The 22,320-nt window shown below is 44.0% G+C and overlaps 1 protein-coding gene across 1 annotated transcript in view; it reads right to left on the minus strand.

The window, feature by feature from the left end:
- Window positions 1-6,923: 6,923 nt before the first annotated feature.
- The window catches only part of LOC147712969 (olfactory receptor 2D2-like), a 36,355-nt gene continuing 20,958 nt past the window's right edge, over window positions 6,924-22,320 (minus strand). Inside the window, exon 3 of the mRNA XM_086919753.1 lies at window positions 6,924-7,884. Within this exon, the coding sequence (XP_086775879.1) occupies window positions 6,924-7,884 (961 nt within the window). The remainder of the gene's footprint in view (window positions 7,885-22,320) is intronic.

The raw sequence follows: 22,320 nt of genomic DNA on the forward strand, positions 1-22,320 counted from the left end.
AATTGCTTTATTTAAAAAGCAGTCACAGACATTGTGGTCTGCTAACCCCAGCAGGCCACCATCGATGTGAGTGCTAACCATTCCCAATTGGTCGCAAATTGTGACCTGTCTTATATATATATGCTATCTTTGTGATATACACTGGCTGACTGTGTCGAATTGTATCAAGTTCAAAACACTTTGCTATATATTCAGGGTCAAATCTGGATCTGCCCCTAAATACCTCCTGGACTAGTACACCTATACCATCCCTCCCGTCCCTTGAGATCCCCTCTGCAGACTCGTTTAAATGTACCAAAAACCCAACTGGCTCTTATGAAAAGCCAATATTTTTTCTACTTGGGGCCACTACTATGGAATTCCTTGCCAACTTATTTGGGAAATCCGAAATCTCTTTTTGCTTCTTGTAAGGGTCTGAAAACCTGGCTTTTCTAACTCGTTATGCAGATCACTTCTTCCTTCTCCCTACTCCCACCCTGCACAAGGAATCTTCTTGGGATAGATGTCTTATACTAATAATAATATTAATGAGACAGGTCCCTTGAAAACTATGGAATCACAACCCGTGTAAAACACACTGTTTTACAAAGCTATTTGTGATTTCCTAACAGCAAATTGCAAACATACCCTATCAGGAATCCCTATAGACATTTGGCCCATATTGCTGGTTTTCATAGGTTTTATAAATGTACTAATTCATTTTGTTTTGCTTTTCAAATCAACCCATGCTGTTGGATCTCATACATGTGTTGCAAAATGTTCTTTTGAGCCCAGTACAGTGTCCTCTGATCTACTTTTCTGTAATCATCAACATTAATCAGTTGATTTCTGTATTCCTGAACATGTGCACCTGTCTGCCTGATGACAAATTTGTCATCTTTGTCTACAGGTAAATACTATTGCAGGCAGGACATTTATTATGAATTTAATCAAACTGCAATTTTGGGGGGAATTAGCATTTTTGTTTTAGAATAGTTTTAGTCGAGTCTAGTGCTCTTTCAAAAGTGACAAAGTCTGCTAAGTTACAATTAGGATCTAAAAGAGATTTTTAGTTATAGATTCCTTACCTTAGAATTACCCCCTGACATCAGACTGTACCGGAGAAATTTTTTCTTAGCAGTACCCCTGCTCATTGGTAGGTGGCGTTGGTTGACTCTGCCTCCGTTGTTGGCATCGTGGTCATTGGGATGAAGTAAAGGTGTGTACTTAGACGGCGCACCTGAGCGCTGACGTCAGTTCTTTCTTTTTCTGCACCAGCCAGAGCAGATTCGCAGAGAGCTAGCCCCTAAGTCGTTTTCTGACTTTTTGTCGACATCTTTTTGGGTCTTTGATTCCTGGTGCATGAGGGACGTCCAACCGTCAGCCAAGTTTCAAGCCCTGTGACTCCTGTCACAAGCTGATGTTGGTTACGTCATGTGTCTCTGGTGCCTGGAGCGTGACCACGACCCAAAGTCACGCACCGGCAGCCGGGCCATGAACAATTCCAGTGATGATGCCCCCAATGTCAGTTATGCCCCCAACCGGCGTTGACCCCTGCCTCACTCCTGACATGGACACGCTGCCGGACCGATGTCGACAGAGGGTACTTTTGTACCGTTGTTCATTCTTGGAGTTCCTTACCACCCTGAGTGGCAGCCAGAGGAGGGTGAGGAGGACTGGGAGGGTCTTTTGACCCTCTGGAAGACCAACTTGAGGAGCTGGACTGACAAGAGGAGTTGGGTGATGCCTGTGGTCTGGATACCTCCCCAGACCTTGGTATGCTTTCTCCCCCTACTGTGGCTACAGAGGAGGTATCTTCCTATGCTGTGGTGTTTTTTAGGGTGGCTGTGGCCCTGGGACTTGAGCTTACTTTGGTGGCTGTCTGTTCTAAACTCCTGACTGAGATGCTTCAGCCGGCAGCAGCCTCTTTGGAGTCCCTGCTGCCATTTAATGAGGGCCTCACTGACATCATTCTGGGCACTTGGTTCAAGCCCAGCACAGGGGCCCCTGTGGACAGGATGATTGCCTGGCACCACCTCCCGGCCCTGGGCAACCGGTTTTTCCTTTCCCAACACCCTACCCATGAGAGCTTGGTGGTCCAAGCCTCATCCTCAAAAGGTGCATTCCCTACTGCCCCCCCAGATAGGGAATCCAATAAACTTGACCATCTTGGGAAGAAGATATTTTCTTCCACCAGCTTAGGACTGCGGTCAGTGAACACCGCATGTCTCTTGGGCCATTATACCTGCACGGTGTGGGATACGGTCACACAAGTGCTGCCATAGTGTCCAGAGGAGGTGCGGGCTGCTCACCCGCACTGTTTCTGACGGTCTAGATGCAGCAAAGTTCACCATCCACCATTGTTATGTGGGTGCCAAGGAAGGTTGGGCAGTGCGCAAACGTGCCATCTCTCAATGGATTGGCCTATGCATTAAGATCTGCTATTCTTTGGCTAAAAAGGAACATCCAGTAGGCCTATGCGCCCACTGTACCAGGGCAACAGCAACCAACCCTGGTTTGGGACATAGAGTTCTGCTAGTTGACATCTGCCAAGCAGCCACATTTGCATCCTTGCATACATTTTCAAAGCATTACTGCCTGGACAGCCAAGTCCGGAGAGATGACTTTTTTGGCCATCCTGTTCTCCAGGAATTCCTGGCATGAACAGAGTTTGCAGACCCATCTCCGTGGTTGGTATTGCTGGTGGGGGCTAAATACCACCGACTCGCCGGGTAGGACAGTTTCAACGTCGGTAGCTTTGAGGCGCTATGCCTGGTTGAGAACGTCTGACTTCTCTGGGGAGGTCCAATCCAAACCTTTGGACATTAGCAGCAGTCGCAGCTCATCTGTGCAGATCAGGGGTTCCAGACTTCCCCTATCTCGACGACTGGCTGTTGAAGTTGGGCTTGCTCCAGGCTGTCGTGTCTCCTCTTCAGACTATGGCGGCCCTCCTGCATTCACTGGGGTTCTCAGTCAATGTGCCAAAGTCATACCTGATTCCCTCTCAGAAGCTTCTTTTCAATGGAGCAGTTCTGGATACAGCGCAGCTTCGAGCCTATCCCCCCGCGCAGCGAGCCCGGGATATTCGGGCTATGATACTGATGTTTCAGCCTCTATCCCTGATTTCGGTGAGAATGACCCTGAGGCTGCTGGGCTTCATGGCCTCCTGCATCCTGCTGTTGGATCATTCCAGATGGAATATTCAGGCTCTGCAGTGGGACCTGAAGTTCTAGTGGGCGCAGCTTCAAGGAAATCTTTCGGATGTCTTCCAGATCTTGAAGGGGACTGCAAGTCAGCTGCAGTGGTGACGCACAAACCAGGATTGATTCAACAGCAGATCTCTCTCGCTTCTCCAACCAGAGTTCACAATAGTAAAAGATGCATCACTTCTGGGATGGGGTGGCCACCTGGGACAGGTGGAGATCAGTGGCCTCTGGTCTCTGGCAGAGTCCGGGCCCCAAATCAATCTTCTGGAGCTCCAGGCAATTCATTTTGCACCAAAGGCATTCCTTCCCTCTGTCAAAGGAAGAGTAGAGCAGGTGTTCACGGACAACAACACTGCCATGTGGCATTGCAACGAACAGGGTGGGTGGGGTCATGGACCCTATGTCAAGAGGCTCTTGTCCTTTGGACATAGCTGGAGCATCAAGGCAAATCTCTGGTGGTTCAACACCTGGCAGGTTCCCTGAATGCCAGACCAGACAAACTAAGCTGCTGGTGCTTGATGGATCACGAATGGTGTCTTCACTCTGAGGTGGTGCAAGGTCTCTTTCAGCAGTGGAGATAGCCTTGGTTAGATTTGCCACTGAAGAGAACGCGCAATGTCAGCAGTTCTGCACATTGGAGTTTTCAAGACTGGACTCGTTCAGCGACGCCTTTTGTTGCGAGTGAAATTGTGGCCTCCTGCATGCCTTTCCACCTGAACCACTTCTACCCAGAGTGCAGAAGATCAAGCGTGACCGGGGAAAAGTCATTCTTGTGGCTCCCGATGGGGCACGAAGAGTCTGGTATCCCGAGCTCTTGAGCGTGTCGATCGATCCTCCGATCAGACTGCCTCTTCGGGAGGATCTTCCATCGCAGCAGCAGGGGACGGTCCTCCGCCGGAAGCTGTCCAGCCTCCACCTCCTTGCATGGAGATTGAGCGGTGACAGTTGACAGTTTTCGACCTTACCCCTGAAGTCTGTAATGTCATCTTGGCAGCCAGGCATTCCTTCAGTAAAACGGTATACGCCTGTAGATGGAACACATTTGCGGCAAGGTGCACAGCAAAGGCTGTGGATCCCCTTACTGCCACTATTTCAGAGGTTCTCCTCTTCATTCTTTCTTTGGCCCAGCAGGGCTCTGCTCTGGGCACTCTTAAAGGCCATCTTTTGGCCATTTCTGTCTTTCTTCACCTTCCAGATCAGCCTTCTCTTTTCAAGTGCCCTATTAATAACAGGTTTCTGAAGGGCATTACTCATCATTTTCCTCCTTCTCCTTTCGTAATGCCCCAGTGGAACTTGAATCTTGTCCTCACTTATCTTATGTAAGCTCTATTTGAGCCACTATATAATGTCCTCTTCGACTCCTTACTTGGAAGACAGCTTTCATGCTTGCCATCACCTCTGCTCGCAGGGTGAGTGAGCTTCAGGCTCTGTCCTCCAAGCCTCCCTTTCTTGCTGTTCATCTGGACAAATTGGTCCTTTGCACAAGGCCATATTTTCTGCACAAATTGGTTACCTTTTTCCACGTAGGTCAGACCATCACATTGCCCACCTTCTTCCTACCTCCGCACCCTTCCAAAGAGGAGATGAGACTCCACCGCCTGGACCTAAAATGTGCGCTGCCCTTCTACCTTGACCGCACTAAAGACTTCCGGATGGACAATCAACTCTTTGTTATGTGGGTGCCAAGGACGGTCGGGCAGTGCACAAAAGTGCCATCTCTCAATGAGTTGTCCTATGCATTAAGATCTGCTATTCTTTTGCTAAAAGGAACATCCAGTAGGCATATGCGCCCACTGTACCAGGGCAACAGCAGCCAACCCTGGTTTGGGACATAAAGCTCTGCTAGTTGACATCTGCCAGGCAGCCACATGGGCATCCTTGCATACGTTTTCAACGCATTACTGCCTGGACAGCCAAGTCCAGAGAGATGGCTTTTTCAGCCATCCTGTTCTCCAGGACTTCCTGGTGTGAACAGAGTTTGCAGACCCATCTCCGTGGTTGGTATTGATGGGGTATCTATTCTAAGGTAAGGAATCTATAACTAATAGTCTCTTTCAGATGAACAAGTTACTTACCTTTGGTAACGATGTACCTGTAAGACACATATATTAGTTAGAAACTCCTTACCACCCCACCCATCATCCCTATTCTTTGAACTGACTTCTAGTTACAAGGAATCCCTTACAGGGCCCTTGTTTTGTGCACCTGTGGTCAGTGTCTTGCATGGATCTGCGCTTCCGATGTGGAAAATCATGTCAGAACTGACGTCAGCACACAGGGGCAGCATCTAAGTAGACACCGCAACATCATCCCGGCGACCATGACGCTGACAACGGATGCGGAGTCAACCGACGCCACCCACCGACGCACAGGGCTACTGCTAAGAAAGGATTTCTCTAGGTCCAGTCTGACTCTTAGGGTAATTCTAAGGTAAGAAATCTATAACTAATATATGTCTCTTACAGACACATCGTTACCGAAAGGGAAATAACTTGTTCATCTGAAGTCAGCATTTAGTAGGGGTGAGTTAAGAGCAACCCTTCCAAAAGTGGATTCCTTAAGGTATGTATTAATGTTTTGCGACCACCATTTGATTGATCTCAAAACATTAGTAGTTTACCACCAACTCGATGGAGGTCTCAGAGGGACCCCTTTCTCTTTGAAAATGAGTAAAAAAACGTTTTTGAGGAGTAGGCACTCCTAAAAAAGTTTGTTTCACTTTTGATTTTTAAATACATTCTTCCAATTTTCTTTTCAGGAAAACAAACTCCAGTAAAAAATATTGCATCATTTAAAAACAATCACAGACATGGTGGTCTTCTGACCCAGCAGGCCACCATCCCTGTGATTTTGGACATTCAGAGTGGGTCTCAATTTGTGATCTAACTCATGTATATGAATGAGGAAGGTCAAATTGCAACCAAATACGGTTCGTTTTTTGAGAAGTGACCCATTAGTACATAGGTCAGTTTGACAAATACCAATGAATTCGCTAGAAGTTGTTGTGCATATTACGACCACTTTCATCAAATCAATTAATTTTAAAACTTTCAAAATAAAACATTGCAATTGTGAATTATTATTAGTCACAATATGTGAGTTCTTATTTTGAAAGTTTGTACAAGAGGCCCATAATGTAAACATTATGCAGCCCAGAGGCATTACTTTAACCTATCCATTCACTGTTTGAGAAAGATAGTCTCAAACAGGTCATGTGTTAAAGTTACATAATATCCGGTTTAGTCTGATCCATTTTGACAATGATATTGTGCTTACTGTCTATGGCCCCTCCTTATGATGTATTCTAACTTATAGAAAGTATAAAAATGATTATGTATCTAAGGGAGTAATCTTGTGAATATGTTGTGAGTCAGAAACTGGATTACACAATGAGATATTTACATTTCATACATAGTATATAGAATTCAGTCCTATATGACAACAAGTACCCCTCATGGTTATTCCAATTTTTAGATGGGCTATTGATCATGCAAAGACATCAATGTCCATAACATTTTCCAATAAATACAAATGTACCCATTGTGCTTGCCTGTGAAAAAAATAGTTTTTAAAGTTGCATTAATTTCAAATTAAGATGACACATATCATTACCTTGACGTTTCACGACATTGAGGGCATCATCCCAATAGAATAGAATATCATGCATTTTTTGATCGTTCTCTTCCCATTATATGTTTAATTATTTTTTCATGCAGGTTTTATTGAAAATTATATATTTTATTGTGTGACTAAACAAGACCTTTTGATGAGTCTCTTTAAACTACCTTTAACATCTTTATTTCTTAGAGTGTAGATCAATGGATTCAGCATGGGAGTCACCACACTATATAGAAGAGCGAGGATCTTATCCTGCTCCAGGTTTTCACTGGGCCCGATCCGGACATACATGCTGATCGTGGAACCATAAAACAGAATAACAGAAAAGAGGTGAGAGCCACAGGTGGAGAACACCCTAAGCCTCCCTGCTCTGCTGCTCATCCTGAGAATGGAAATAAGAATGTTCACATAGGAGGAAACAATCAGTATAAATGGGCAGGTGCCGCACACCAAGGCAGCAACAAACACTGTTACCCCACTCATGAAGGTGTCTCCAGATGCGAGGCTCAATACTGCTGGCATGTCACAGAAGAAGTGGTTGATGACATTAGACCCACAATATGGCAAACTGAAGATGAAACTGGTCAGTCCAATAGATACGAATGCTCCCAAAAGCCAAGAAACGGTCATCAGAATAACACACACTTTCGAGCTAATTATAACACTGTATCGCAACGGGTTACAAATAGCAACATGCCTGTCATATGCCATTATTAGAAGGAAAAGGCATTCTGTGGCTCCCATAGAAACAAACAGGAACATTTGCATAGCACAGGCCACAAACGAAATACTGGAGCTGCTTGGACAGAAGCCAATTAATGTTTTTGGAACTGTGGTGGATATAAAACAGGCTTCCAAAAAGGATAGATTTCTGAGAAAGGAGTACATTGGAGTCTTGAGAATGTTATCTACAGTTACAAGCAATATGATTGTCAGATTACCAGTCAAAGTTGAAATATAGACAAAAATAAGGAATATAAATATTGAGTGCTGAAGATTAGTATTGAGGTCTGAAAAACCCAATAGGATGAAGTAAGTGTGGGAAGATTGATTGACACAGTCCATTTCCATATCATTTAATCTGAAAAACAATAAACCGACAATGTTATTAGGCAATGTTCTGCAATGGGACAATAGTTTCCTAATAGCTTCACTAAAGTGTCCCTGTGAATAAACATAAACTGGTATTGTGATAGAAGTATTACATTGCATGCCTATGTATCCATTGTAATGCCTATTTGCACTTGAGAGGAATACAGCCATTCACAAGTGGCATTTAGGGGCTAGCCTAATATATATGGACAATAGGAACAGTAGGAAATTGTAATATTTCTTGCATTCTAAAATGCAATATTGAACAGCTATTTGGGATCAATAGGATTGTCTTTACCTCAGTGGATATGATTCCTTCAGTCTCTGTGGTGATCAGCGTACTTTCTTGTTTAATACATATACCAATTTAATAGTAAAGATGTATCAGTGCATAATATGGAATGTACAAGCCAAAGTCCTCTCATAGTATATTTTAGCGGTAACATTAACTCTGTAGATTTTTGCAATTTCCTACAGTAAGATGAAAAATTAGGTGCGTCCTGTCCCTACATGTGCAGTAAAGCCTGAACTTCTAGGTCACCTCGCTTCTGTTCGAGAACACATGCATTTACAGACATGTTTAGTCTGTGTTGAACCTCATTGTATCATCATCCCAGAGTGGCTAAAAATACACGATTTTTTTTAAATGGTATTACACATGACAGTCTTATTTGGAAGGTATCATTTTTATTTGGGAAAATGCCATTGTTAGATTTAGGGGTCTCTAGTTGGCACGGGTAGGTACTTGTGACAAATAGGGACCCTGGCCTCTAGTCAGGGTAAGGGGGATACACTCTTTAGATAAACCCTGCTCACCCCCTTGGTAGCTTGGCACGAGCAGACAGGCTTAACAAAGGCAATGTGTAAAGTATTTGTACCAACACTCACAGTAACACAGTGAAAACACCACAAATGGACTCCACACCAGTTTAGAAAAATAAAGTTATTTAATCCAAACTACACAAGACCAAAACGACAAAAACCCAACATACACAGTTCAAGAATATGATTTTAAAAGAGTTCTAGGATTTGCATTAAAACAATCCACAGTTGCGTCACGTTTAGCCAAAAGTACCTTTAGATGCGACAAAAGTTCCAAATGCAGGCTGCAGCGTTGAAAAACAAGTGATGCGTCACTCCTGAGACCCTGGGGAGGCGATGCCATAGCCCCGCTGGAGGCAGCGGGCGAGTTGCGACGAATCCGGTCTTTATGGGGAGGGAGGCTATACCTTGTATGGATTCCGGTGTGCAGGTTCTTTTCTGAAGCGTCTCACAAAGGCACGATGCGACAATCTTCGGGACAGTGACGATCTCAGGTGCGGTGGCGATGCGCAGGGCAGCGTCGATCTTCTCCTCTCATGGCCCCTCGATGAGATGGCTCTGCGACGATACTCGCAGCGACGTGATGCGGTCCGCAAGCAAGCGGTGCCACGATCTCACCGAGCAACGACAGGCTCTGCGACGATACTCGCAGCGATGGTAATCTTCCCGCACCGGAAGGATGCGTTCCGCAAGCGAAGGATGGGTCGGTTCTTGCAGCGGTAACAGGCACTGCGACTATCTCGATCTTCGCTGCTGCGGGAATTTCCTCGCACTGTCGGGGATGCGCTCCGCAAGGGAGCGTTGTGTGAAAATTAGCAGATTGTTTTCGTTTTGCCTTGTTCAGCTTCTCAAATAACAGGTACAACTTCCAGAGGCACCACAACTGGACCAAGCACTCTAGGAAGGACAGAACTATCTCACTAGAGTTCAGGGGGAAACTGGGGGTGAAGTCCTTTTGTTCCTGGGACTTCTTAACAGGGAGCCAGCTCCTCTCAGGCCCTTGGAGATCTCTTCAAGCAAGGGGACAAAGCAACAGCAAAGTCCTTCCCCTCTCCTTGGCAGCAAAGCAACTGCAGGTCAGCCCACAAGTACATAGCAGGACAGTCCTTCCTCTTCAGTCTTCCAGATTTCTCCTTGGCAGAGATTCCTTCTTGATTCCAGGATGATCTAATTGTCTGTAGTCTGGGGTCCTGTACTTATACCCCAAAAAGTCTTTGTTCCCTTTGTGCAGGAGGGCTCTGTGTTCAGTTCTGGGTGTTCCTTGAGCACTTAGTTTTCCTGGCTTCTCCTTTCCTTTCGGAGAGAGGGGCAGGGTTGTCATCCGCCCAGCAGGAGGTTGAGCCAGCATTGTGGAAGGCAGGCACAGGCCTATTCAGGCCCAGGGGTTATCCCCTCCCACCACTCTAGAAGCAGATGGAGCTATTCAGCCCAGGGATTGCCCACTCAGCCTCTGGGAGCCACCCAGCCCCTGCCACTCACAAACCGGACAGTCAATTCACAAACAGGCCAAGGAACACAGAAAGGTCAGTTAAACAAAAATGGCTGTAATTCACTACCAGAGCATGTCACCTGCACTAGTACATGCTCTACCTTTCACTTACACTGCACTCTGACCAAGGGGGTACCTTGGGCCTTCCATAGGGGTGTCCAATGTGTACAGAAAGGGAAGGTTTAGGCCTGGTCAGTGGGGACACTGGCCAGGTTGACATGGCAGTTCACAGATTGCACACAGGCACTGCGGTGGCAGGCCTGAGACACCATTTTAGGGCTACTCATGTGGGTAGCACAATCAGTGCTGCAGGCCCACTAGTAGCATTTGAATCACCAGCCCTGGCACACTCAGTGCACTTTACTGGGGACTTCTTGGTGATACAAATATGCCAATCATGGATAACCAATTACAATAACAATTTACTCAGGGAGCACTTGTACTTTGACACTGGTCAGCAGTGGCAAAGTGCCCAAAGCATCTGAAGCAGCAAAAACGAAATCCAGCACAGCAACAAAAATACCGGAGATAGAGGCAAAATTCAGCGGAAAGCATGCCAAAGATGCCAGGTCTAACAGTAATTATGAATGTCCACACAGTATTATATGGAATTGGCTTTTATTATTCTATTCTATTCTCCTAGATGTATAGAGTGCATGGCTACCCAGAAGGGTTTCTCAGCGCTAACGTTACATGACAGAGTCCTCTATCACAGCTGTTCAACTGCCTCCTCTTTACTCCTCACAAACATTCTAATCTAAGCTTCATGTGAACATTCTAATAAGGAGTGCAGAACATTACAATAGACAATAGGAAGAGGAAGGGGGAAAAGAAAGAATCAGGGATGTACCATTTAAGATAAACTACAAAACATCTCCTTTTCTCCCAGAGAATTAATACATGTATCAAAAAAGGTGTCAAATTTTGGCTAGAAACATATACAATGAAGTTTAATATGTGATACAGTTAATCCATTTTATAATCTGATTTCCAACAAAGAGGTAATTGATTTCTGGTTCCTTTGGATCTTGTAATTTCTGTGGGTGAATTCAATCCTCCATTTACTGCTTTATTCCCTGGAATGAGACCTGCGGGACAACGATTTACTTTGTCCATACTCCAAGTACGCTCATTCTCAATAATCACAGAATTCTGGTTAGTAAATTTAATTTTCTCATGTTTGGAGAATGATGTGAACATGCAGTGTGTAATGGATGGTCTTTTTATTAAAACCCATGTGTCCTTTACTTCATTAATGTCTCACCGCTCCATATTTATTGATCTACCTGGTCTTATATTTATTTTGATGATTTCCTGTTTTTGCTTCCACAGATTCTCTATCTACCCAGACAGGGCTGCCACCATTTAGCCAATTAGGTGTAAGTTGAGACCCTGGATTCCTTCCTTTCAGAGAGACAAATGGGGATACGTGTGAAACTGCATTGGGAGCGGTATAGTAGGACCACAACATTTTCCCATAGATTTATCAACTTGTTCTCTTGTGGTATGGGCTGATTGTCTGGTGTCTTTAACCATTCCCCCATTGTTCATTGGCCATTGGGAAATAGAAAGGTGTTTTTATGTGGCTAATAGACAATTCCATCCTTTCTCTAGGGGTGAACTGTACAACATTGGTAACAACAGAAATGGGAATGCCCCCCAACTCTATTAATGTGGAGGTATTCATGTTGTTCACAACTTTAGTTGTATCCCAATGTGAATGATAATCTACCCATACGCACATTTATTAATTGTATTCATTGAACAGATTTATGGTCTGTATGATGTGAAGACCAAGCTTGTCCTATGGTTTAGTGGAGTGGTGTGGCCCACTGGTTAGAGGCGGCAGACCCGGAAGCAGAGAGCGGCCTGGGACCAGGGTTCAATCCCTGACGTGGCAGGGTTGTGGACCAGGGTCAACGGACTCAATAATTCTCGCCTTGGTGCCTACTCTAACCAGGGACCACACTCGGCAACTCTGGGCATTAAGCTTGCCTCATCTCTACAACGGCCCCCCCCAGATGCCGGGGATGCCTGGTTTCACCTTGGAGATACCCAGAAGGGACCATCTCACAGGGAAAGCCAGGACGGGTTCCCCAGTGGTCTTCAGCGCCAGGACACTCACGGGCAACAATGCGCTTTACAAGTCCCACACATTTACATTTAGTGGGTACATCTACAGGAGGAAGGGGAACTTTATGTGTGACCTTGATCTTGTCATAGGAACAGCAGACTAGGTAATCTTTCACCCTTTCTTCTACCATAGAGTCTGGAAACAAGTAATAATTTCTGATCTTACTCTTGGTCATACTCCTCCCTAAATGACCCTCATGGGCAATTTCAATGATGTGATCATGCATGTTGCTTTGGGGTTTAATTTTGTAGGATCTTAAAACCATATTACCCACAATGGATAACTCATCTCTCACATGCCAATATAGTCAGAGGTTGTCTGGTAATTCATTACATTTATTAGGCCAACCCTTGATTATTTTGTCTTTAACAGCAGCTAAGGTTTCATTTTCCTTGTCACACTGTTCTCATTCTTCTTTGTGAATGGATGGGACTTCTATGGAAAAGATTGTTTCCTCTGGAGGTTTAACTTATTGCCTTTCACAGGCTATGGGCAATCAGGAAACAGAGTCTGCTACTTGGTTTCTCGTTCCAGGGAAATACATAATGTTGAAGTTGTATCCTTGTAATCCCAATACTCATTTAGATATGCAGGGAGTGGCTTTTTCAATGCATTTAGTGGAAAACATGGGAATGACCTAAAGTGGTTTATGGCCCAATAACAGGTCAATGCTTCTGTTCTATTGTGGAGTAATTGAACTTGGCATCCCGAGTGTTTTAATTTCAAAGCCTATGACCTTTTCCTTCTCATCAATTACTTCAGAAATGTAAGCACCCCAGAACCTTCACACTGGCATCTGTTGTCAATATAGATTTAGCTTTCACGTCAAAGATCTCTAATTGAGGGCACTGGTAATGGCTTTCTTCACTTGGTTGAAATCGGTCTGGAATTGAACACTCCATTCAAATGAGAATCCCTTCTTGAGTAGGGCTCTCAGGACGTGGACTTGTTCAGCGAAGTTTTTTATATACTTGGCCATATATTCCATCATGCCAAGAAAAGATTTAAGTTCCTTATGTTAGTGTGCGCTGGTACTAATTTGAAAGAGTCAGCTAAGCTTTTTTCAGACTTCTAATGCTATCTTCAGAGATAGTGTGTCTAAGGTACTTCACTAACTTGACACCGTTCTTACACTTTTCCATTTGTATGGTAAACCATGCCTCATACATTCAGTTTACATAAAACACCTTCAAGTACATTAGTATGTTCTTCTTTAGAATCACCATAAATCAGAGCCTTGTCCTGAACGCAGGAAAATTTACGAGTTCTCTGTAGTATGTGCTGCATGACTCATTGAAAGACTGCTGTACCTGGTGCTAGTGCTACTCAAACAAATGATGGATGGAATGCTGAATAAATCATACATTCACCCCCAGTCAAGAGATCTGGGTTAAATCCATTGTTCTTTTGCTTACCATGCCACCCCGGTGTAGACAGAGCCATATGCAAATCAGTCCATCAATTGTTCTTTTTGCTTTTGTCACCCCGAGTGGGACGGGTATGCCCAGATGTGGGTCCCATGCTCTCCATGCCACTGGAGTCAAGCTATCCTGACTGATGAGGGCTGAAAGCCCGAAACCAGTTCTAGGATGCTTGTTTCCAGTCCTGGAAGGACCTGGCCTGGCAGTCCGGGCTGGACTGTTCCCATTGGGTGCAGGGTCAAGACTGATTTGCTTATGGCTGGGTCCAAACTAGAATGGCATGCTGAGCAAAAGAACGATGGATTTAGGCCCAGATCTCTGTACTGGGGTGAATGTATGACATTGTTCTGCATTCTGTGCATCAATTGTTCTTAAGATCTCTAAGATAACCACATAGATGGATGTTCTTACCTCCTTCCTTAGAGGGAATAACAATGGAAACTAATCATGGAGCACATTCTGGCCCTTATCTATGAAGGGCTTGTGCAGTCATTGCATCCCTATATTGGGATGCTGCGGCGGCGTTAACAATGCGCCCCACTACCCCTTATTTTCAAAGTGGTACCTCTAGGCCGAAGCATCACTTTGTAAAGGCCTGCACTACCTATACCTGCATCAGGTATAATTGATAAAGGGTGGGCGTTCCCCCGTGAAAAAGCCTTGGAGAAGTGGCGCAGTGAAATTAATGAGATTTCACTGCACCACTTCTACTACTTCACTGTTTTACAAGCAAGCGTATGGAGTAACTCAGGCCTATTTTCATGGGGCTCGCCCATGTGTAATGACACATTGCTGGAGTTGCGTCAGTTTTCCAACACGGTCCAGCAATGTGTCATTTTGGCACCCCAGGTAAGATACGTCAGGATTCCTAGTGTATCTGTAAATTATTGCGCCATGGAGTGCCGTATTATAAATATGCAGCAACCACTGTTTTGTAAAGATGGCGCTATAAAAAGTGAAGTATCACTATTTTTGCCCAGCGATGCTCCACTTTTCATAAATTAGGCCCTCTATTTTTTCAATCACCCCTGTGGATTAAACTTTGTCCAGTTCTTGCTTGAGGGGCTCCCTCTTATGCAATTGTATGGGTCTTGCTTTTTGAATCATATTTGTGGAGAAAATCCATGAGTAATCCTAAATTATTTGTAAAAAATTTAGGGAATGTTTCACAAGTCTCCATACTTGTGGTGGACCAATTCGCTAAATAAAAATGTTCGTCTGCAGTAGGATCCAGTTTGATGCTTTCAACCTAGAAGGTTGGAACCTTGACTAGTAATGTACACCTTCCCCAATGTTGTTCTATCCTTGTAAGTTATGTGTATGATCAATATCACAGTTAAAGGAATAAGGTCATTATTATATGCACTGATAACAAACATGGATACTAGTGGTTTAATAGTATGCGGCTAAGGAAGAAACTACAGTGGCGTGAGTGTGTCTCTATGATATACAGAAAAATGGAGGAAAGAGAAACCCATCAGCCCACCCAATAGCGGAGCATCATCATCTGGGATTTTATAGAAAAACTGGTATTTATTCTAGGTATCTCACTAGTTGTTATTGTGAGATATCCTAGTCTGGATCCAGCAGTGATGTGAAACTGCCAAAATGAAGATGCAGTGGTGCTGGAAAACAGTTTGCAGTGTTGTAAATGTTTAAGAACGCAAAACGTGAGGTTAAAATGAACTACTATGATGCCAAAGAGCAAGTTTATTGAGGGGTCATCATAGTGTCAATATTAAAAAATAGTGTTAGATAGTATGAATAGATGGTAACTATCTTAGGATGGTTAAGGTGTTCAACATGTTTCAGCCATTCCAGGACGGTAGGTAGACTGGTGGCTTTCTTCAGGACCAGTTATATAACACTACTGCAATAACAAGTGCGAAATAAATAATAATACATAATCAGAGATACATCCTACCATTTGTTGAGTTCCAGATTCTGGAAATGATGTCTCTGTAATATGATTATTTTCCTGCAAAATAACATGTATACATATACAGACACAGACAATTCATTAAACGCCCCTGTGAAAAACTTATACATAGCCACATAACTGCATGCTGTAGCTACTGTATTCTATTAGCATATTGAATTGATATCCATCCGGGATATCAACTATGTCAACTTAACTCACCCCGAAACCTCTTGGGATCAGACCTCACCTCTCCTGGCGCTCGCTCAGGCAATGAGGCCCCACTCTATAGATGTTCGAAAAGAAAATAGCAAGAAAACAAATATTATCCTGCCATTTTTGGTATGTTAGCAATCAATCAACCTTGGTAACTTGTAGGAACACGAGGGAGCAGTCTATAACAGACCCTATGGTATCTAATGATGATTTATAAAGATGTATTCTTTTATCTTGTAGGCAACCCAATTATAGCTGTAGAAAATTAAATTAATGCCTCGGTATGTACGGGCTGGTGTTAAGTACCTGTGTACCTGGACAGTGCTCTCCCCACATGGATTGGAAAGTTGTAACAAAACTCATCAAAGCCTCAAACCAAGCGGAGGTTAAAGATTTAGAAATGATGATTAGCGAATCCTGCTCTCGAGGAAGCTCCTCGAATATATGGAAGCCGCTATGCCCCGCCCTGCTAACAAGTCCACACAGATTGAAGCACTCCACTTATAACAGCTCCAAATAGCTCAAATTATTAGATAATACAAACTCATCCAAAAAGGATTTTCTTCTTTTATTCCTTTTCCAATTCCAATCCCAAACCAACGCGTTTCGCCGAGGCTATTAAACACCTATCGGCTTCATCAGGGCTTATCTTCATATATATTCCTGCCTCTTATCTTTAGGGAGAGTGCTCGTTATATTATTTGCTGTTTTCCCCCGGTCGGACTAAAAGCCTCTTATGTACTCGTAGTTTCTGAAACACTATTCAGTCTATCGTATCAGTCCTGCTTGCTTTTTTCTAATTTCCAAATCACTTTATAACTCGCCTGTTTATCTTAATCTTTAGCTTCACTTTATATCTCCCAGCTTTCACTCCGCCGCCCTTTATTCTTGCACCTTTCCTTCCCACGTTGTCTTGGCGTCCCGAGTACAGGCGGCCTAATCATTTTGATTACGCAGGGAGGAGTTGGGTGTTTTCCTCCCCTGAACATTGTAAGCACCCAGAGGAAATAGAAACTGTAGGGAGTAAATATAAGTGTGTATTATTTCTTGAGCGCTTTTGAAACGCCTTGAGCACCAATGGTATAATAAACCGCCCTTCTAACAAGCCTGTAAGCGGAGCGGCGACAAACGCCAAAGGACAGATCCTTCCAAATGCCTTCCTTGTTTCTTGCAGCCGTACCTGTCCGCCAGTAGCTCGGGCTTTGTCCTAAGGAGGTACCGGACGGAACAGGAAGACCGCTATTTATATCCTGTTTGTGAATATTCCGATTAGATCTTGCGGACCAGAGTGGGAACTGTTCACGAAACCGGAAGTTAAGCTTGTATCCGGCTCGCGTTCGCTATGATTGGACCATTCTGATGCGCAATGCTAAACTACAGTATCGGACCCTGGAGGGGACTGGAAATCATTCTAAAACCGGAAGCAGACTCTATATCCGTTACGTGCTCGCTCGGGTTGGCCGCTTTTTAGCACATGTAATGTTTTGAGGAAACTATTCCGAGTTTGTAATCAGCACTCATTGGTTTTATCCAACTACTCTTAATGGCCAATGGGATGGCTCGGTCTGGAGATGGCAGAGCCATATTAGAAATAAGCAAGATACCTATTAAGTCAATTTACAATATGCGGACCTGTTTGTAAACATGATAAATATCTACCAAACATGAGAGATATCTAATGAAGGCCACTCACAATGTATCTAGGAGCATTGTTTTCAATCAGAATATATGTGTATGGACCATAGATCCGATGTACGTATGCATCATAACAATCCGGAAACAGGAATGTGTGTATTGGGCAGTTATGACTCGCAATGGGATTGCACAACGGCTTATGTAGCTGCGCTTTACCAAATGAGTGTGTCCCATGTAAATCACGCTGGTGGGGGCCACTTGTGATATTACATCTTAACAGTTCACTCAATAGACCGATAGTCGGGTGCTTATATACGGCCTATAGAGCCGGGCCAATTTGTAAAGTCACAGATTGAAGCCTGAATGAAATTGTAGGTCTACTCAACAGACATATAGGTATGTTTACAATGGCACTGTATCATATGTGAAACATATTGATAAGTGACAACTTGTGTGGTCTAGATAGGTCCCTTCTGGACATCCCTGGCTCAGGATTGTCATCTAGAACCATTTTTGAGTGGAAAAAGGGGGTTTATTATACAGTGTGAATCAGATCGTAACCCAGGGATGTCATCATTTAAGCCTTCTGTGTCACTTTTGAGCTTAAAAACACATTTCTGTTCTCTGATGAACAAATAGCGTGCAATGTCACTGACATGTTGGGGGATGAAGGGTTGTTCTAAAACAACCCATTTCATCTCTTCAGCTTTGTGTTTTTTGGTCAGACAGTGACTCGTGAGATGCGTCGCCTGTTTGTTACATCTTATGGTGCTTTTATGTTCGTTAATCCTAAGCTTCACTTTCCTGGTTGTCATCCCCACGTATCTTAAAGAACATGGGCATGTGACCATATAGATGACTTTGTCACTGTTACAGTTGATGTGTTTCTTTAGTACCCATGGTCTTTCGGTGCCTATATCTAGGTGGAGAAGTGTGGCTTACTGGTTAGAGGAGGCAGACCTGGAAGCAGAGGTCAGCCCGGGACCAGGGTTCAATTCCCGGCTTGGTGGGTCTTGAGTCCGAAAATGTCCATGGACTCGACAATTCTCGCTCCGGTGCTTACTCGATTCATGGGTTCACACTCTGCGACTCTGGGCAATAGCTTGCTTAATCTCCACATGGCCCCTCGCGGTGGGATGCCTGGCTTTCACCTTGTGGATACCCTGCCGTGGTTATCTCACAGGGGAATACCAGGACGGGTTACCTAAGCAAGTGCTTAGATACCGGGTCGGTGATTTGCGCTATATAAATACATTTACATTTATTTACATTTATCTACCATCAGTGTCTTTTGTGTTTTGTTTTCTTGCTATTTTCTTTTCGTACATCTATAGAGCGGGCCTCATTGCCTGAGCGAGCGCCAGGAGAGGTGAGGTCTGATCCCAAGAGGTTTCTGGGTGATTTAAGTTGACATAGTTGATATACCGGATGGATATCAATTCAATATGCTGATAGAATACAGTAGCTACAGCATGCAGTTATGTGGCTATGTATAAGTTTTTCACAGTGGCGTTTAATAAATTGCCTGTGTCTGTATATGTATACATGTTATTTTGCAGGAAAAGAATCATATTACAGAGACATAATTTCCAGAATCTGGAACTCAACAAATGGTAGGATGTATCTCTGATTATGTATTATTATTTATTTCGCACTTGTTATTGCAGTACTGTTATATAACTGGTCCTGAAGAAAGCCACTGGTCTATCTACCGTCCTGGAATGGCTGAAACATGTTGACCTCCTTAACCATCCTAAGATAGTTACCATCTATTCATACTATCTAACACTATTTTTTAATCTTGACACTATGCTGACCCCTCAATAAACTTGCTCCTTGGCAACTGTTTTCCCTGCCATGAGTACTCCCCTACCATCATGCCACACTGGTATGGGCTTTCTAAGAACAAGGACCAGCGAGGTGGCCATATTGGAATGGGGTAACTCATTAGGAAAATAGATTTACAAAAACAAAGAAAAAAGAGCACCGTCAAGGTCCGGTCGAGGGAGCAGCAGGTTCCGAGAGGGTGCCTGGCGTATAGGGCGGTGTGCCAAATACGCTACCACCCCCCTCCCGTCACCCATGGTGCCGATCATATGTAATTTACAAGTGCAGTAACCTTCCAGTTGGTAAGCCTCCTAAACCAGGAGTTACCGGGAAGGAGCAAGCTCTTTCCTTTTGCACTTTTTACTTTTTCACCTTTAACTTTCACATCCCATGGTTAGGGTGAGCCTTAGGGGTGCTCATACCGCCAGGGTTTAGTCCATTTTGTTGTCCGGACGAATGCCTGGTAAAATTACACTGTTTCAAAGGCAGAAACATGTTGACTGATGTAAACATCTATTGGAATTAACCTAACAATTGGGTTAATCTTCCAACAGTAGATTTTATTAATGCCCTAGTGATCATATAATAAAAAAATGTTGATACACTTAAGACATTTTTTATTTCACACTACCACTAGCTCCGCAGTAGATCTGGCATCGCAGCACACTGAAGAGGCACTCAGCCTCTTCAGTGGGGCCCGATGATGAAGCATGTCATCGACCAGGTCGGTGGGTGAGGGCTTTTCTAACTGACCAAAGTGAGGTCAGTGACATTTCCCTTCTCTTTGCTCCAAGTGTGGTTCTCTATGTACCTCTAGTACAAACCATTTCATGTCAGAAGATGCATGGGACATATTCAGATAGTGTTCAACAAGGGGTGCAGAAGTTATTATACAACGTATGCGAGATTGATGCTGTATAATGCGTTTCTACACCTCGTGTGTTTTTTGCTATATAATACAATGAACAATACAATAGATAACGTTTTGTGAAAGACGATTCAAATGATGCTTTAAAACCCATTGTTTGTCATTGGGCTGTGGTCCCCCTGCCTTATCTTCCTTATCATCATTCAGTGCATCTGGCACTTGTATCCATGGGTCATTGGTGCGTACACATATGTTGTGCAACACAAAACATGCAGCGATAATCTTGCACATGATATTTGGGCTGTACAGGAGTCTCCCACCTGTGATGTCCAGGCACCTGAAACGTGATTTCAATATGCCAAATGTGCATTCCATGATGTCCATGGTGCAATTGTGGGTGGCATTGTACTGCCTCTGTGCCTGTGTGTTCAGGGCTCGGAGGGGTGTCATCATCCAAGGGCAGAGTGCATATTCTTGATCACCTGTGACAGTGCAGAGAGACATGAGTCAATAGTTAGTTCTGCATGATGTGTTGGCAGGCTCACTGGTTCATTGGTGTGTGATATGTGTGACTTAGTGATTCCTGTGTGACATGTACTGCTTGTAGCAAAGGAGTGGCATCAATGTGTAGTAATTATCCACAGGTAGGGTTTTATAGTATAAAGGGAAACTTGCGCTCTGCTGTGCAAGGGGTGACCCTAACAACCCCATAACTAGTGTTTGGAACTCCAAACCTGTACAACATTTACCAAGTGCCTGTGCACACATGAAATCATAACATATAATATGTACAAATCATAAGCATATGAAACTGCATTCGGGCAGCTGGTTACACGCCGTAACAGGGTCCCGCATCATGCTCATGTTGTGAATCTCGAACATATAGCAACAGATTGATTTTTCCTTTCAAATAGCAATACTTTCAATCAGACGTACCCGTCTGTTTCTGACCTGCGTCCGGCATGTTTGCACGTATCTACTTAATATCACACAGATATAGTGGACACACATGATATTTTAATTATTTAGCAGATTGACTGATGCTCCATTCCTCTTTCTGACTGTGTTTGGGATTGAATAATACATTTAGCTCAATATTTGGAGAACCATTCCGGGAGACTACCCCGTGGATCCTTCTAGACCCCGACCAGGTTGGAATTATCACCAGTCCAGGGTGATTGGCCACCGCGTTCGTCCATTGAGACTCGGCCCTGAAGAGTCAGAGTTGATTGTACTCTGATGAAACATGTGTCTGCTGATGTTCATGCAAACTAGCATTAAAGCAACAAAAAAAGAAAAAAAGGTGGCGAATTTCGTTGTTTTGTTCATATGCTCATGATTTGTACATATTATATGTTATGAATTCATCTGTGCACAGGCACTTGGTAAATAACTGTGCATTAAGTAGCCTCACTGCTGCTCCTCCCTCCCCCGAGCCTATTTACTAGTGTGCGCAGCGCGAGTGCATCAAATGCACTCCTACGGCACACCATTGTTATGCCTGTCTACGCATGTCCTCAAGCCTACCAATGACACTGTGATGTTGTGCTTTGAAGGTGGGCAGCCACATATGTGTAGGCCTATGTTATGGATATGGCAGACACAGATGTAGAATTTATGGCTGGCTGAACTCGCGATGCGGTTGTGGGTAGACCTTTGGCTTATTCTGCGTTAATAGCGACACACACCACAGTTGGCATGTATGATCCCGGACCCTGTGGTACTGAAAATTCTGGACCCGTGTCATAAACATCATCGAATCATGACGATTTTGGTACCGGCAGACCGGTAATGGTTTAAATACTATGCATAAGCATTTTCGACATGATCGAGTGACGAAATCACCCTGAAATCAACATTTCCGTTTTGAACCCTCGGGTTCCATTTTGTGAACGGCAGCCATTTTGTGATTGCCCTCACATAGCCAAGTGACTAAAGCCAAAATCGAGTCCGAAGGACACGTACACCTTTGCTGACTCCTCTGTGACCCGGGCAAGCTGACTATTCTGCACGGGGTCAAACCAGTCCGGCCAGTGCCTTTCCCTGTGGCCGAGCGAGATAAGTATCAAGGCACAACATATCGTAAACCTTTCAT

Source organism: Lissotriton vulgaris, chromosome 5, assembly GCF_964263255.1.
Source record: "Lissotriton vulgaris chromosome 5, aLisVul1.2, whole genome shotgun sequence".
NCBI lineage: Eukaryota > Metazoa > Chordata > Amphibia > Caudata > Salamandridae > Lissotriton > Lissotriton vulgaris.